The 17768-nt window shown below is 42.0% G+C and overlaps 1 protein-coding gene and 1 pseudogene across 4 annotated transcripts in view; one reads left to right on the forward strand and one right to left on the reverse strand.

The window, feature by feature from the left end:
* On the forward strand, window positions 1–1881 carry LOC111820876 (protein FAM106A-like; annotated as a pseudogene).
* A 4249-nt stretch (window positions 1882–6130) lies between these two features.
* The window catches only part of USP32 (ubiquitin specific peptidase 32), a 229520-nt gene continuing 217882 nt past the window's right edge, over window positions 6131–17768 (reverse strand). For 2 of the 4 annotated variants that reach the window (XM_023732684.1, XM_023732686.1), the window contains 5 exons: window positions 15338–15529; window positions 11470–11755; window positions 9876–10300; window positions 8829–8921; window positions 6131–8333 (listed from right to left, as the gene is read on the reverse strand). In XM_023732684.1, coding sequence (XP_023588452.1) covers window positions 8160–8333; window positions 8829–8921; window positions 9876–10300; window positions 11470–11755; window positions 15338–15529 — 1170 coding nt within the window. In that variant the 3' untranslated portion in view covers window positions 6131–8159. Of the gene's footprint in view, window positions 8334–8828; window positions 8922–8951; window positions 9053–9875; window positions 10301–11469; window positions 11756–15337; window positions 15530–17768 lie in introns of those variants that run through there. The other 2 variants (XM_004377840.2, XM_023732685.1) reach the window with 2 other exon arrangements.

Consider the following 17768-nt stretch of genomic DNA (forward strand, 5'->3'; position numbering starts at 1 on the left):
ATGAGCTCTTCTGGGAACACCAAGTCCTCCTGCTACGGACATTCTCTGGGAGCTCCCCAGGTGCTGCTGGACCACTGCCATGACCGACTTTCTGAACGCTTTGAGGTGAAAGGCATTTTAGAGGACATCTGATCCAGAGCCCTCAGATGTTGCTCAGACAGCAGCCCACCCTCCACCTCACTTCAACCTGAGCAAGTCCAACCTTATCATCTGCTTCAGCTATTGGCCCTTCAGGTAAAATGTGGTTAGAAGAAAGGATCTGGTCCTGATGTTTCAAAATAAAAATTGAAGACCACTGACCTAATGCAACCTCCTCCTTATTCACAAGGGGAACTAAGACTCAGAGGAGGCTAGTGACCTGCTCAAGGACATACAGCTCTGCAAAGTGCAGAACAAGCACCGCAGACTTGACTTCTAGTCCATTGTTTTCCATGGCATCAGCTAAGATGACTGCCCCAAACTTAGGACTATAGCATCCTCTGAAAATGACACAAGCATTTCTTACTCCATTCTGGGGTGCTCCCTGCTGATACCCAAAATCAGCAGGGAGCTTCCCTCTGCCTAATCTATAATCCCAGCATGCAATAGGGTTAAGCCATCAGCAGCAGAGGATCCTGCTATGGAGAACTGAAGGGTGGCACCAAAAAACCATCAAGGCAGCAGAGAAATTCGTCCAAGGGCCTTAGATGCCTCCACCAGTCAGGCTTACTCTCCTGCCTGGGCCCTCTCCTTTGTTCTCCTGGCCACACCTATCTGTGAGCGGGCTTCTCCCTCCAGCAAGCCTTCTCCCTTCCCAGAGCCCTTGTAGTTTTCCTCTCACCTCGTGCCTGGCTTTTTTCTTTCTCTCTCATTTACTTGGACCTTTTTTGGGCACTTTAAATCCTAGTATCCATCCGTGAGTTCCTCTTGTGCCTGTAGTAAGGTTCGAAGTTCGCTCCAGCAAAAGTAGATGTGCATTTATGAAAATGGGAAAGTTAAATTACAGCAAACATAAGTTTATTCTATAATAAAAATAAAATGGCATAAAACGGATTAGTGTGGACTTACACAAACCATACGAAAATATTTGACAACCCTAACAAAATACTTGCAATATATGTGCACTATATAACTAGCTGACCTTCAAAGGCCTTCAGAACATGGTTCCTGCTTGCTTGTTGTCTTCTACTATGTGCCTCAGGCACCTTCAGCTCAAACAGGCCTAGGCTGTCTGGAATGCATCACCTGGATTCTGCCTCTGCTCCTTTGTTGTCTGTGCACCTGCCTAGACTGCTCTCCATGCTTCTGGCAATATAATCCTGATCTTGCTTCACGGCCCAGCTCGCTTTTCTTTTCCATTTGGCTTTCCCTAAGTACTTCATCAATAGCCTACAGTCTACAGTCCTCAGTCAGCACTTCATCAGAGATAATTATGTCTGGGAGCTTTTGGTTAATTACTCTTACTACTCACGTGTGTGCATATGCATATCATTTTTCCCTAATTAGACTGGAAATAATGATGTCTCCATGTATTCATTCCCTGAAGCAGTGGTTTCCATAAATGACCAATCTGCAGGCCAGTGCAGTCTGGCTGCAAAAGAATCTCCCTGAGGGACTTATTCAAATGCATATTCTTAGACTGCATGGGAGAGGGTGATCCCATAAATCTGAGTGAAAATAGGCACAGAACCTGGTACATAATAGGTATTCAAATAATGGTATTCTTCCCTTACTTAGGGAAAGAGAACACAAGTATAATGTGATGATGATGGGTGGGATTTTGGAATCAGCATTTTAAAGAAGCTCCTAGTTGATTTCCATGATGCTGATGAATTGCCAGGTTGGGAACCACTGCCCCCAGAGAACCTAACTCAGAGCTCTGTGTTGCATAGTAGCCCATTGCCGTGGAGTCAATTCCGACTCATAACACTATAGGACAGAGTAGAACTGCCCCACAGGGTTTCCAAGGCTGTAATCTTTACGGATGCAGACTGCCACATCTTTCTCCCATGGAGCGGCTGGCTGGTGGGTTCAAACTGCTGACCTTTTAGTTAGCAGTTGAGCACTTAGCCACTGCACCACCAAGGCTTCTTTCTGTGCATAGTAGGTGCTCACATATTGTTAGCTGTATGGCTCCGGATTGGTAATGAACTTGATAACATGACTGTTGTAGTATACCTGTTTTCTGTTTCCCTAAAGGGGGTAAGAATACTGTTAAGTATCTAATAGGGGCCACACTCCGTCTATTTACGTATGTTATCTATTCCTTATAATAACCTTTTGAAGTAATTGGTATTCTCATTGGTCATGAGAAGCCTGAGAGTCTAAGGAACTTATTTTAGTTCACAGCTGTCTTAATAACAGCACTAGAATCTAACCTCTGGCTTAATGGGATCAAAGTCCATGACCTATCTAACTAGCAGAGGGCGTAAACTAGTGACTTTATTTGCAGTATCCAGCTTGGCCAGTGCAATGTTTAAAAAGATTTTTTTTAAAAAAAATTGCCCACATTTCAAAACTGGATATTTGCATCAACATCTGGATTTCTGGCTTCTCTTGAGGGGGAAAATTGGTAACACCAGGGCTCATAATCTTGTGTGGCAGTGGTCAGATGGAGCTCACTCCCCATTCATATCCATGCCGGACTTGCTTCTCTGACTTTGGTTTCCCACTTGGTCCCTCAGGCCTCCAAGTTTTTGACTCCTGCATCCTTATCCTTCCCATTGCGCAGGAAGTTTGGCAAACCTAAAGATGGCCTCTTTTTGTTGCTCTATCCTGTATGGCTCTGATCATAGAGGTATGTGCATTTCTGACTTTGTGATTTCATCACTAAGGACCCTGCTGTACATCACCAAGAAAAACTGGGATCCCTACTTCCCAAGCTATACCCATTGCCGTCAAGTCGATTCCGATTCATAGCGACCCCATAGGACACAGTAGAACTGCCCCATAGGGCTTCCAAGACTGTAAATCTTTACGGAAGCTGACTGCTACATCTTTCTCCCGCAGAGCGGCTGGAGGGTTCGAACTGCTGACCTTTCGGTTAGCAGCTGAGCACTTAACCGCTGTGCCACCAAGGCTATACGTTCCAGTGATGTACTATATTCAACTTTCAAAATAGCTGGAAAAAATGTGGCAAATGATCTACTTGCTCCATTTCAATGGTGGTGTCTCCAAGTAAAAAAGGAACCCATAGCCAGCAATGCCACCAAGTGGTAGAGAGACTCCAAGCGAAATCACTACCCTCAGCCAGAGAGGCTGGAAGGCTTAAGGAGCCTCTCTCAATTTACAGAGACATTCGGAAACGATTATCAACAAAATCCTTGCCTATCTCTATAAGCGGGTCCTTTTCAAGGTTCTTTTTTAAAAAGCTTTAAAAAAAAGCTTTATTTTTGATGACTTTTTGGATTCTTTTTCTGTTTGTTCTTTTCCGTAAACAAGTTGTACTGTTGTTGATTTAATTCTATACATTATTTCTTATTTTTGGAAAATGTTAAGTATACCCAAAACCAAAACCAAAACCAAAACCAAAACCCACTGCCATCAATTCCAACTCATAGTGACCCTGCAGGACAGAGTAGAACTGCCCCATAGGGTTTCTAAGGCTATAAATCTTTTTTTATCTTTTATAAAGGTACTTTAGATGAAGGTTTATAGAACTAGCTTCTCGTTCAACAGTGCACATAATTGTTTTGTGACACTAGTTAACAACCCCACGACATGTCAACACTGTCCCTTCTCGACCTTGGGTTCCCTATCACCAGCTTTCCTGTCCCCTCCTGCCTTCTAGTCCTTCCCCCTGGGCTGGTGTGCCCCTTTAGTCTCATTTTGTTTTATGGGCCTGTCAAACCTCTGGGTGAACCTCAGGAGTGACTTCATTACTAAGGTAAAAGGGTGTTTGGGGGCCATACTCTTGAGATTTTCTCCAGTCTCTGTCAGGCCAGTAACTCTGGTCTTTTTTTTGTGAGTTAGAATTTTGTTCTACACTTTTCTCCAGCTCTGTCTGGGATCCTCTATTGTGATCCCTGTCAGAGCAGTCAGTGGTGGTAGCTGGGCGTCATCTAGTTGTACTGGACTCAGTCTGATGGAAGCTGTGGTAGTTGTGGTCCATCAGTCCTTTGGACTAATCTCTCCCTTGTGTCTTTAGTTTTCTTCATTCTCCCTTGCTCCCAAGGGGGTGATACCAGTGGAATATCTTAGATGGCTGCCCACAAGATTTTAAGACTCCAGTTCTACTCACCAAAGTAGAATGTAAAACATTTTCTTTATAAACTATGTTATGCCAATTGAGCTATATGTTCCCCGAGACTATGGTCTCCATAGCCCTCAGCCCAGCAATTCAGTCCCTCAGGGAGTTTGGATGTGTCTATGGAGCTTACATGACCTTGCCAAGGCTATACATCTTTACAAAAGCAGACTGCGACATTTTTCTCCCTTGGAGAAGCTGGTGGGTTCAAACTGCTGACCTTTCGGTTAGCAGCCGAATGTTTTAACCACTGCACCACCAATGCTCCCTAAATCTAAGTATAGAGCTATTAAATTCTTGTCATGTCAGTATCCCAAAGGGGTTGGGGGCCGGAAAAAAAAAAAGTCTTTGCAAAACAAGATTGAATCTCATGCAGTAGGATTTCACACTCACTGAGTACTTACCAAGAAACTGTGCCAGGCATTCATATACTTCATTTACTTCTGGGTTTGAACTACAGATCTTTCAGTTCGCAGCCAAGTGCTTAACCACAGCACCAACAGGGCTCCTCTTTATAAGCTTAAGAGGCAGGTATTCTGATTTTACAGGTAAACAAAGAAGGACTGAAGGTGAAGGACCCACAGCTCTAAATCTTGGTCTCTTCCTGACACACCAGCTGCCTCCTTGGAGACCTCTTGGAGAGCAGCTAGGGACATCTTGGTTTCTCAGCACCCCCTAAAAGCCCCGGGTCATTTCAAGGCATCATACAAATGAAAGCCTCTTTATCTTATCTCCTAATCTGCACAAAAGCTGTTGTAGGACCAACAGATATATTTACAACAACAAAAGAGTAACTGCTGAGTCTGCTTACTACAACCAAACACCTCATGGTATTTTCCTTGGTTTCAAGGTTTCATGGAACATCCTAGTTAACTGACCTAATAAGGTGTTTAGTGCTTCTGCTCTACCTCCTAGTTCCTTGCATAGTGCCTGGGGTCTTAAAACTTTGCAAGGGGCCATCCAAGGTACAATTGGTCTCTACTCACCTGGAGCAAAAGAGGAAAGAGGGTCAGGAACAGGAGGAGGAAATGAAAAGTGTGGATAATTGTCTCCATGAACAAGTGTCTCCTTTGCTAGGAGACCAGAAGAACTGGACGGTGCCCAGCTACTATTACTGAACAGTTTGATGACAGATTCTATAGAAGAATCCTGATCAAAAGGGAAAAAATGCAGAAGAGAATTTCAAATTCTCACAGAATCCAGACTTTCTGGAGCCATAGAGGCTAGATGAACCCCTGATGCTATTGCCCTGAGATAATCGTTATACCTTAAACGAAATATATCCCCTGAAGTCTTCTTAAAACCAAACAATAGTTTAGCTTAACTAGGAAACAATGTCTACCTTGAGCACTGTGCTCTTTTAAGCACTATGTATATGGGATCAAACTGACAACAGCCACTCTGAAAGATTAGGTAGGAACCTCAAGGGGCAGTGAATTTATGGTAATGGAGGAGAAACCAGCCAGAAACGGAGGGTGAGAACGGGTGCACAACTCGAAGAATGTAATCAATGTCACTGAATTGTACATGTATAAACTGTTGAATTGGTTTGTTTATGCTGTGTCTATTCTCAACAACAAAATTTAAAAAAAAAAACAAAAAACTGTAGAATCTCTTCCGCCAATTCTCAGTTTACCACCTGCTCTCTACCCTTCTCCCCACTTTAATGTCTTCCAAATAATTTCCTAACAGGGATGTTAGCAGGGTTTAAATCCAATCACCTGGTCACTCCAGGTATCTTGTTTTACCCTTAAAATAGTTTCCATCCCCTCAGAGATGGAGTATTGACTCTGAAAGTCGGACAGGCACTATTCAAGTTGGAGGATTAGACCAGGGTCACAGAAAGAGGCTGAAGACGCTGACATTTGTGTTTACTCGTGTAGAGGGAAAACAGAGCACACAGATGCATCCACAGTATTTAATTTGTTTGGATAATAGTTACAGACAAACAGGTACACTCCATATACAATTACCAATACTTTTTTATACAGTTCATATTTCAGTACATCAACACTATTTTATTTACACTCCAATTTATGTACATTAACATCTTTCTAAAGTTAGTGCATTGTCAAGTTTTATACAGTAATTTACAAGGTGAATGTAGTTAATAGTTAAGTTAATAAAATTTCTGCTAATTCATGAATTAAAAAAAATTAATTACAACCAATATAACAAACACAGATCCAACAACATTAGTAGATTGTGCTACCTGCTTAAATAAAACATACGTAAGGAAATCATTTAAAATCTTCCACTTTTTCATGGGACTTGTCTTGGTAGGAATGGACAGATTTTGTATACTGAAAATCCTGAAACGATAACGTCTGCATTTTCTCTGACTTCATCACATTATACCATGTAAGGCCACTCCTTCCTACTTGCAATAATAGTCTTCCTCTGAAAAGGGTTTCAACTTAGGTAGCCATTTAAGACAACTTTTCCAAATGCTCTAAGGACTGGACAGTAACTGACCTCAGATATCAAAATACAAATGCTTAATTACATTGGTACCTACTGCCTATGAAGAAGGAAGGCTGATGCAATCTAGTAATTAATGAGAATCCACTTCCAGCATCCAACTGAATAAAAAAAGACCAAAAAATGAAACAAAACAAAACAAAAAAAACTACTTCAAATATATGTTAAAAAATAACACAGGAAAAATTAAAAAAAAAAAAAAAAAAAAAGCCTGAAATAAATAACATTTCTATCTTTGTTCCAGTCTTGAATAATCAAAGGAAAATATGGAGTGAGCAGAGAAACAAAAATTTTGATGCCCACTATTGTGGGCAACAACAAAAAGGACATGTAAACAAAACAAAACTAAAGTTTATCTCCTAAAACCACCAATTTCATTAAAAATCCATAGGAACTATCAATGTTTAGGAAGTGTTTTGTTTTTGAATTTAAAATGACGGGAAATACCCCAATCGAGTTCATTTATAGCCCTTACAGCCATCAAATAGAACAAGTTTTTAAAAGCTCATTTGCATGTATTCTCTCCTTTTTTTAAAGTGCAAAACAAACAAAAAACAACCACTAATTGTGAAACACTATCTAGCTCTGATGCAGCTTTTCTGCCCAGAAACTCTGTGCAACATGTGCATGTGAAGATGTTACAAACACTGCCAGTCAGCAGCTGGGGATACATTTTGGAGGACACTTTAAGTATCCTAAAAGTAAGATGCCTCTACCTGAAATAATATCCCAGGAGGCTTTTCCTTTCTACAGGGTCTCCCAGCCAAGGCCTTGGGTAGCAGGCACACAGCTCTTAGCGATTCTTCCCTTTCACACTGACCACTGTATACCTCCTGCCACCAATGACTGGCTGTGTCTCATACACAATAAAAACAAAAAGCAAGAAAGACATACAAAGAGTGGGAAAATGGTCTGAAAAATAAGTCTAAAAATCTGTGTCCATGCCATAAGAATCCTTTGCACACCTTCATGATCTTGCTTTCCTTGTCTTGTCAATATAGTGGAATAAAACTTCAGGAAAAAGGAGGTAGCATATCATGTCGTCCCCAGACAACACTACAATGTTTTTACTTTGACTTCAAGGAAATTCTTAGTATTTTGTTATAATTATCGGTAAACTCTATACTCACTACATTTTGTTCGTATCTGGACAAGCACAATTAAGCTCTTATTTGGTCCCAGGTGGCTGGTGCCAAACCTTTTTGTTTACAGGCTAACGGTGGGCTCTGCCTGACAGTTCTCTACCAGAGAGCTTGTGTGAGACACTTCAAAACAAAGTTATTACTATTGTTACATTAACTGCTATTTTAATTAGGATTTTTATTTTGTGCTTCAGGGTCACAGGATAAAATAATTACATGTAGCTTGCCTTTCAGCGCCGCTTTTGCCAAATGTCAGCTACAGGGAGCCATCTCCCTCACCACCAGCCTGTCTAGCAGCCAGAGTGGTAGCTTTACTGCAACACACAGTACTTTTTGTAATCGGACTCAAAGTCTTCGTCCATGCTGCTCGTGTCTGCCATCTTTTTGCCATCGATCTTTGGAAGAAATTGTGCATAGTCTATCCTCTGCTGCTCATAGAAAAGAATGTAGGCAGAGTCGGTGTCAATTTCATCGGGGTGAAGTTCCTGAAGGGGCGAGAAAAGCCTTCAACAAAAAAGCTATCACCATGTGGGCTCTTACTCCTTGCCAGGGGAGGGAAGATCAATCCTCTCTGGATACTAAACCTGGCTGCTTCCAATCAGCTTAATATTTTAGTCCTTAATATCCGCCCCTAAAGGGAGCTCAATTATTTTCATTGTTGGTTTTGGGGAAAATATTCTGACAACAGACAAGTCAAAAGAATGACAATAACAAAATGAAACAAACCACCCCCCCAAATTCCAAAAGCTCAAAAGACAAGAACTTTTTCTCATTAACTAACTCCTTCTTTCATTCACAACTCAATGTTTTCATTCCCTACTCCGCACACTGCTGTTGTTTCTTTAATATTAAAGGCATCTATATATTGATAGTAACAGAAACATCTATTTTCTCTTCAGGAAAAAGTCCATTATTCAACAAATGCCGCCCAGGTCTGCTGACATCACTGTTTCTAACTTTCAAAGACTGAGGGTATTTACCTTACAGCTGCTGTCATTGTAACAGTACCACTTGCTGTTTGGGTTTTTGGCATAAGTGACGTAATGGCCCCCACCTAGAATTCCTGAATGGCACTGCAAGAGAGAAGAAAGTGGAAGGGTGTTGGTAGTTAATGTTACCATGGCTACAGCACGGCACAGTCCTAGGATCTTAGCAGGAGAATACCGATCATTTAGGTGGTTAAGAAAAGATGTTTTGGAATCATCTATAAACAAACAAACAAAGTAAAATTCAAAAGCCAGAAACTCCAAGTCTTGTGTGGGTGAAACAACAATTTTAAAGTAGTAAATTATTTTTTAGGAATAAAAATCCCCTTAAAAAAAGAAAGTTGCTGTTGGTTCCAACTCATGGCGACCCCATGTGTGTCAGAGTAGAAATGTGCTCCGTAGGGTTTTTTTAATGGTTGATTTTTTGGAAAGTAGATCACCAGGCTTTTCTTCCTAGGCACCTCTGGGTAGACTCAAACCTCCAACATGTCGGTTAGCAGCCAAGCGTGTTAACCATTTGCACCACCCAGGTACTCCCAAAAGTCCCTGAGGAACACACAATTGTGAATGACTTGAACCTGTGACTCCAGTTATAATAAACTTCTGGTCTTTGCTTGAAATAGTTATATCCTCTTGTGCTTCCTTAACTTTGTTCATTCTGTTGCCTCTGTCTGGGCCCATCTTCCTTCTCCCTTCCCTTCTCTGGCTAGTTAATTCTTACTTATCCTTTAGAACTAAGCTCTAATGTAAATTTCTCTTGGGTCCCTGTCTAGGTTAGTGTCCTCCTGCGTTGTACTTTCCTCTATCATGGTTCTAATTCCGATGAATTCTGATTACATGGCCATCCCCTCACCACACTCCTTGGACTCTATCCAGAAGGCCAAGATATCTACTGTTAACTTTGTCTCTCCATTACCAAGCTCAATGACTAGAAATTAAGCAGGTCCTGAATAAATAAACGCTTGTTGAATGAATGAAGACAGACGAACGAACCACTGAAAAGTACAGATCACTCTGAAAACCAAAAAACAAACCACTTACCGAAATTGCATACAGATTATAAATAGGCTTAACACGAATATCTTCTCTTTGGTCATCAGTGCTGTCTTCCTCACTGTGGTTTTCGGGCTGACCATTGCTATAGCCATTGCCACATGCCTCATGTTCATAAAGGAATCCATTGGCCAATGTCACCTCATGGTCCTGAGGGGTGACCAGCTCGGGCTGGCTGCCCCCCAGCATGTGCCCTCGACTCAAGGCATCAGTCAGCTCACAAACCTGTCCAGCCCCGTTTTCTCTGCTGGCATCCAAGTTCTCCTTACTACTCGACAGTTTGTTTTTGCTGCCGATCTGGGGCAGCCGGAGCCTCCCTTTGCTCCTCCCCAAAGTCCGTGGGCTGCTGTTAGGGCTGCTGTTTTTGCTGGAGGGGCAGCTGGTTCCACTTTTTCTTGATGAAGAAGGTGAACCTGTGAAAGGAAGAGAAGAAAGATTCATAAATTCAAATGTCACAAGTTAAACCTATCACCAAATGCTAATTTTGAACCCAATTTCGTAAGTGTACACATAAAGATAAAGATAGTGGAACAGAGACTGGCTGTTCTTTAGTTCCTATTATGCACCCAGTAAGTTACATTCTTGTCTTCCTCAATGCCAAGCCCCTACAGGCAGCAACGTCCTGAAAATATAAAGTACCACAGACTTAGAAAATAACAAAGATGATTTATGTCAGATTCAGTTAAAAACAGTATTATTATTAGACTAAGGAGTTTTATAAATACATACTCCTCTTCTTTGTAAAATATTATACAAAAAATATGACCACCATTTATTAAGCATGTAATATTGTTAGGCACAGTACCTGGACCTCTATGTATTATTTTGACCTCTCACAACAATCCTGAAAGGTAGTGGTTCTTAAACTTTTTGGTCATAGTTCCCTACCCACTTTTACACACTTAAAAACTGTTGAGGACCCCTAGAACTTTTGTTTATGTGGGTTATATCTATCAGTATTTACCATATTAGAAATTAAAATGGAGGGATTTTCAAAACATAAGAATAAACAAGCACATATCTCATTGTCAAAGTGATGGCGTTATCATGTCATGTCGTCTCTGACGCCACAGTACACTGTGAGAGAACGACAGTGAACAAGTCAAATAATCTCTCAGTATTTTTATGAAAATAGTCTTGACCCTCTAGACCCCCTATATAATTTCTAATATGGTAAATATTGATAGATAGAACCCACACGAACAAAAGGGTCTCAGGGACCCCCCTCAGGAGTTCCCGGACTACACTTTGAGAACCTCTGCTGTAAGGGAGCAAGAATGACAACTCCCACTGATGTTTACTATACGTCAGTATTTCACACTTCATACGTCAAATCCTCACACTCTGTGAACCTTATACTATCTCCGATTTTCAGACGAGAAAACTGATTTAGGATGGCTGCATCTCTTGCTAAAAGTCACGCAGCACAAATCCAGATAGGCTGGATTCCAGATAGGTTCCTTCCACTCCACTAAGCTGTTGCTCCAGAGTGGAGGACAGAGGGAAATCCACAGTCTACAGGAGCCCCAGGGAAGTCCCCCCAGGGTGCTGTCTTGACCCCCTAGGCCCCTAGCCTCCTCACCTTTCGGGCTACTGATGACGTTCGCGCTGAGTGTGGACGGGCTCTTGCTCAGGAGCACATCTTCTTCCCCAGCTGAGTTCTGGGCATCAACTTTCTTCACTTCTGTTGGAATCCGTGGCTCAGAGAGGTCGTCCCCCTGTGGTGTAAGTGCCTTCCGGTGGCAGACAGCTGGGTCCTTCGGCACCAAAAAAGCACTAGGGTCAAAACTTTCACGAGGAAATTTAACAATTTTCTGGGACTTTATCCACCGGCCATTCACAAACTGAAATCGTTTAAGGTGAATAATCTGGAGAAAAAAAAGTAGAAAACATTTATGTTAAAGGGTTGCAAAGATACTACATTTACATTTTTAAAAACAGGCTTAATACATATGAATGTTCAAGAATATGTAACATTTATTCTTTAAAGACCTCAAAAACATGATTTTAATAAATGTATTTATGTTTTGGGTGGTGGTTACAAGTATACAATTGTCAAAACTCATCAAACGGAACATTTAAAATCTACACATTTAATTGTACATTAATTACACCTCAATTAAAAAAACAGTCTTCCCCCTCCCCACCTACCTTGTCCCCAGCCTGCCCCTGTCCTGTTCTTCCCTCCCACCCAGTTCCCATTCCTGGAGCTAGCTAATCAATGTTATTAATTTCTTGTGCATCCTTTCTTGGGAAGTTGTTTTGGCCTAAGGAAGGAAAAACCTAAATTCAGTCTCAAAGAGTAGTAGGATGTGACATGAATAAGAAAATACATACTATATGTATTTTGTATATTTGTATATAGATGAGTGGGCTGAAGGCAGAATTCATATACTAGTTTCACAGAATTCTCTGGGAAGCTGCATGAGGACGGAAAAACCGATATTCACAGTCTCTCACAGAATAGTGGGATGAAGACATGAATCGATGCTCTGTGCTGGGTCATGAATCTAGCCAATATCTACTGAGAATGAAAGTTGTCCTCAGGTGCTGTCATGGTTTGAATTATGTCCCCCCAAAAATGTGTGTGTCAGTTTGGCTGGGCCATGATTCCTGGTACTGTGTGATTTTCCTATATGTTGTAAACCCTGCCTCTATGATTAATGAGGGAGGATGGGTGGCAGTTGTGTTAGTAAGGCAGGACTGGATCTACAAGATTGGCTTGTGTCCTGAGGCAATCTCTTGAGATATAAAAGAAAGAAGTGAGCACAGAGACAGGGGGACCTCATACCACCAAGAAGGCAGTGCCAGGAGCAGAGAGTGTCCTTTGGACCCGCGTTTCCTGTGCGGAGAAGCTCCTAGTCTGGGGGAACATTGGTGAGAAGGCCGACAGAGAGAGAAAGCCTTCCACTGGAGCTGACGCCCTGAATTTGGACTTTTAGTCTACTTTACTGTGAAGAAATAAATTTGTCTTTATTATAGCCATTCACTTGTGGTATTTCTGTTGCAGCAGCACTAGATGACTCAGACAGGTGCCACTGAGTTGCTTCTAACTCATAGCGAACCTACGTACAACAGAATGAAACACTGCCCAGTCCTGCACCATCCTCACAATCGTTGCTATGTTTGAGCTCATTCTTGCAGCCACTGTGTCAATCTACCTTGTTGAGGGTCTTCCTCTATTTTGTTGACCCTCTACTTTATCAAGCATGATGTCCTTCTCCAGGGACTGGTCCCTCCTGATAACATGTCCGAAGTATGTGAGACAAAGTCTTGCCGTCGTTGCTTTCAAGGAGCACTCTGGCTGTACTTCTTCCAAGACAGGCTTGTTTTTCTTCGCCAACACCAAAATTCAAAGGCATCAATTCTTCTTCGGTCTTCCTTATTCATTGTCCAGCTTTCGCACGCATATGAGGCAACTGAAAATACCATGGCTTGGGTCAGGCGCACCTTAGTCCTCAAAGTGACATCTTGGCTTTTTAACACTTTAAAGAGGTCTTTGCAGCAGATCTGCTCAATGCAACAGATCATTTGATTTCTTGCCTGCTGCTTCCATGGGCATCGATTGTGGATCCAAGTAAAATGAAACCCTTGACAACTTCAATGTTTTTCTCTGTTTATCATGATGTTGCTTATTGGCCCTGTTGTGAGGATTTTTATTTTATGTTGAGGTGTAATCCATACTGAAGGCTATAGTCTTTGATCATCAGTAAGTGCTTCAAGTCCTCTTCACCTTCAGCAAGCAAGGCTGTATCATCTGCATATCACAGGTTGCTAATGAGTCTTCCTCCAATTCTGATGCTGCATTCTTCTTCATATAGCCCAGCTTCTTGGATTATCTGCTCAGCATACAAACTGAATAAGTATAGTGAAAGGATACAACCCTGACACACACTGTTCCTGATTTTAAACCACATGGTATCTCCTTGTTCTGTTCAAACGACTGCCTCTTGGTCTGTGTACAGGTTCTGCATGGGCACAATTAAGTGTTCTGGAACTCCCATTCTTTGCAATGGCATCCAGAATTTGTTATGATCCACACAATCAAATGCCTTTTGCATAGTCAGTAATACACAGGTAAACATCTTTCTGGTATCCTCTGCTTTCAGCCAAGATCCACCTGATATCAGCAGTGATATCCCTTGCTCCATGTCCTCTTCTGAATCCGGCTTGAACTTCTGGCAGCTCCCTGTCAATGTACTGCTGCAACCATTTTTGAATTATTTTCAGCAAAATTTTACTTGTGTGTGATATTAATGATATTGTTTGATAACTTCCACATTCTGTTGGATCACCTTTCATTGGAATGGGCACAAATATGGATCTCTTCCAGTCATTTCGAAATTTCTTGGCATAGATGAATGAGGGCTTCCAGCATTACATCATCTGTTGAAACATCTCAGTTGGTATTCCATCAATTCCTGGAGCCGTATTTTTCACCAATGCCTTCAGTGCAGCTTGAACCTCTTCCTTCAGTACCATCAGCTCTTGATCATATGCTGACTCTTGAAATGGTAGAATGCCGACCAATTCTTTTTGGTACAGTGACTCTGTGTATTCCTTCCAGGTGAGGATGAAGGAGGAGGAGAAGATAGGAGAGCTGAATGCAGAAGTGAAATCAAGTGACAGGGCAGACAGAATAACCCAAGAGCAGGTCCAAATTTAACACCTAGGCCTCTAAGAATAGGAAGACTTTTAATACAAACTCTCCTGACAAGGAACAGGAGAGTCGTAACCCAGGAAGGGAGCAGGCAAAAGTAAATCAAATCTACAAGCACGCACAAGGCCCACTGCACTTGTGTGCACGTACACACACAATTCACTCAGTAGTGTGCCAGTGAGCATGTAACCAAGCACGGTGGGTGTTGGGGTCCAGGCTCAGCTGTCCTTTTATTGTCTCCTAAGGCCCTGCCTGGAGCCCTGGTGGCACAGTGGTTAAAACCTCGGCTGCTAAGCAAAAGGTCAGCAGTTCAAATCCACCAGCTGCTCCTTGGAAACCTTATAGGGTAGTTCTACTCCATCCTATAGGGTCACTGTGAGTTGCAATCGATTTGATGGCAACGTTTTTTGTTTGTTTGTTTGTTTGTTTAAGGCCCCACCTAAAGCTTCCTCTACCCATATAGCCAGGGGGGACTTTCAATCTCTCCTGAAATTCAAATTTACCAGATTGTATCACTTGTGGCACTTCTCACATACTGTGCTGAATTAGTTACTGGTCTATATGACTTCTCTCTTCTTCTGGGCTATCAGCTCTTCAGAAACAGGAACTAACAAATATTTGTAGAACAGTTCATCTCTGTGCCCAACAAAAAAACTTTGAACGGAAAAAGTGTTTTAAACACTGCTGCAGGGAGGGTCTTATTCTCAAAAATAACAAAAGCTCCTGTTTGTTCAAGGCTTCATTCCTTTATGCCAGACTTCTGTTGTCTCCGAGGTGGGCTGTAACATACCAGAATAGGGGGAAGCCTCCAGAGATCCAGTTTCTTGGTTGCCAAGCAGTGGGTTTTACACTTAGAGCAGTAGTACATCTCGTTTTCCCCCAGCTCCTCCTCACTGGTGAAAGCACGGAGACAGCTGTCCAGGTTGATGGGCTCGGCTTGTGCTCGCCGACTCTGCTCCACACTCTCGTGCTCATCCACAACCTGCAGGTAGAGGGAACAGAAGGAATGCGTGGGAGGGTGGCATGTTTAAAATGGGTACCTGGGTATGTATCAACCTCTTACCTTTATCTTACTCTATATGAGGGAAAACAAAACAAACAAATACGTATCAATATATAAAACCCCAAATGGATTCTTCGAGTATGTATAGCATCTGCACATTTATTCACAAATATCACATTAATAACATCCTGGGTAAAATTCCAATTGATATGACCACAGCTGTTCTTGAAAAGAATGTGTCAAAATGACAAAAGCAAAAACAAACAAGGAACTGTCTATTTCACAATTTTGAAATCCTAAAGCAGCTTACACGTGAGCTGCAACCAGAAAGACAAAGTATTACTAGTATGCTGCAGACACTACAGAGACTAGGAGAAGTAATACACCGAAACACAGATGCCAGATCTGGATTAAGTAGGAAAGGGTAGAGAAAAGCTAGCTACGAGAACACAACACACCAGAGCGTTAAATCCCACAGGATACAACTCATTTGCACGTTGACACAATATAATACAGAGTTATCAGAACAGCATGTGTATCGCTGTCTGTTCCCTGCCTCATGGGGCCTTTTTATCCGAGATGACGATAAAAGGAACAGCAAGTCCATAGAGAGCATGCCGCTTTTGTTAAGTCTCCTAATACCAGCACAAAACCTTGGCGGTCCTGTTAACCAGCGTGCTAGCCTATGGAGCAAGAGGAGGTAAGCATAAAAAGGAGAGACAGCAGAGGGCGACAGGAGCGTAGGGATGTGTGAGAGGGAGGACCTAGAATACAACAGAAAAGGAAAAAAATCCCGCCCGCCCCCACTCCTGGCTACTACCTAACAAGCACGCAAGAACGAGGAGGAAGTTGGGACTCTTCTGTTCTGTCTCTAAAATGCATGGGAAGGTGGGAGAGGCATAGGATCAGGACTCTGAACGCTACCATGATTTCATGCAGGGGTAGTTCATCCCAGGGTGGAGCCTGGACTACAAGTCCAACAACGACTGCCTCTCTTTCTGGTAAAGGTTACACGCTGTCCATCATCCTACTGCCCTGGTTACTCTTCCCTTCCAGAGGCCATTTCACTCTTATTTCTCTTCTGAAACTCAGGAGGGGAACACTGGGCTGCCTAGATTACACAGGCATAGTTAAGGACATTCAGTTTGGAAGAGGCACATGAGGCGAGACTTTTTCCCTACATGAGGCAACAGCTGAGTCACAGGCTGTCACATGCCTCTATAAACTATCAGGGTTGGGCTTGATCATGCAGTTAGAAGTTTTAGCATTGTATCACCATTCATTTTAAAGAACGTTTTTTAAAAGGGGCTTAGAGGAAATTTTTTTTTTAGAAAAGGACCCTAGCCTGACCTTAGGTCATTGATGTTCCCTTTTCTCTGAACATAAATACTAACAAGATACTAACTATCATCCATCTTTTTTGAGCTGGTCACCCAAGGGAAAACCTGATATGCTTCCAAAGAAAACATGATCTATCACAGTAACTGGAATGAGTAACTAAAGACGTGTATCAGATCCAGCAGTGTTTCTTTATCACAGCCAGTTAAGCATTATCGCTATTATCTCTACCAGGCATGTTTTATGGCCAACCACAAATTACAGTAAGCTAGTAAAGAATGTTTATTTTATTGACCATATTTTCTGTGGAGACAGGCTATAGAGCTAGACGGAGAAGGGAGGAAGGAAGACTGACATTAGTCCATATTTGTGGACTAACAATAATTTCTATTCACTGATAAAATTTCCCTAAATGATAAAGATTCCTTTTACCTCTTGGGATCCATCTCAGATCCTCTACTGTTGTTTAAATAGTCTAAATTACTTACAGGTACCCTCTTCCCTTCCTCTAGAAAGATGCTTACCTGTGTTTTATTGACTATGCAAAAGGCATTCGACTGTGTGGATCCTAACAAAATTCTGTCTAACACTACGAAGAATGGGAATTCTTAATTGTGCTCATGAGGAACCTGTACATAGATCAAGAGGCAGTTGTTTGAAAAGAACAAGGGGATACTGTGTGCTTTAAAGTCAGGAAAGGTGTGTGTCAGGGTTGTATCGTTTCACCATAGTTCTTTGATCTGTATGCTGAGCAAATAATCTGAGAAGCTGGACTATATGAAGAAGAACGAGGCATCAGGATTGGAGGAAGACTCATTAACAACCTGTGATATGCAGATGACACAACCTTGCTTGCTGAAAGTGAAGAGGACTTGAAGTA

Source organism: Trichechus manatus, unplaced genomic scaffold, assembly GCF_000243295.1.
Source record: "Trichechus manatus latirostris isolate Lorelei unplaced genomic scaffold, TriManLat1.0 scaffold00054, whole genome shotgun sequence".
NCBI lineage: Eukaryota > Metazoa > Chordata > Mammalia > Sirenia > Trichechidae > Trichechus > Trichechus manatus.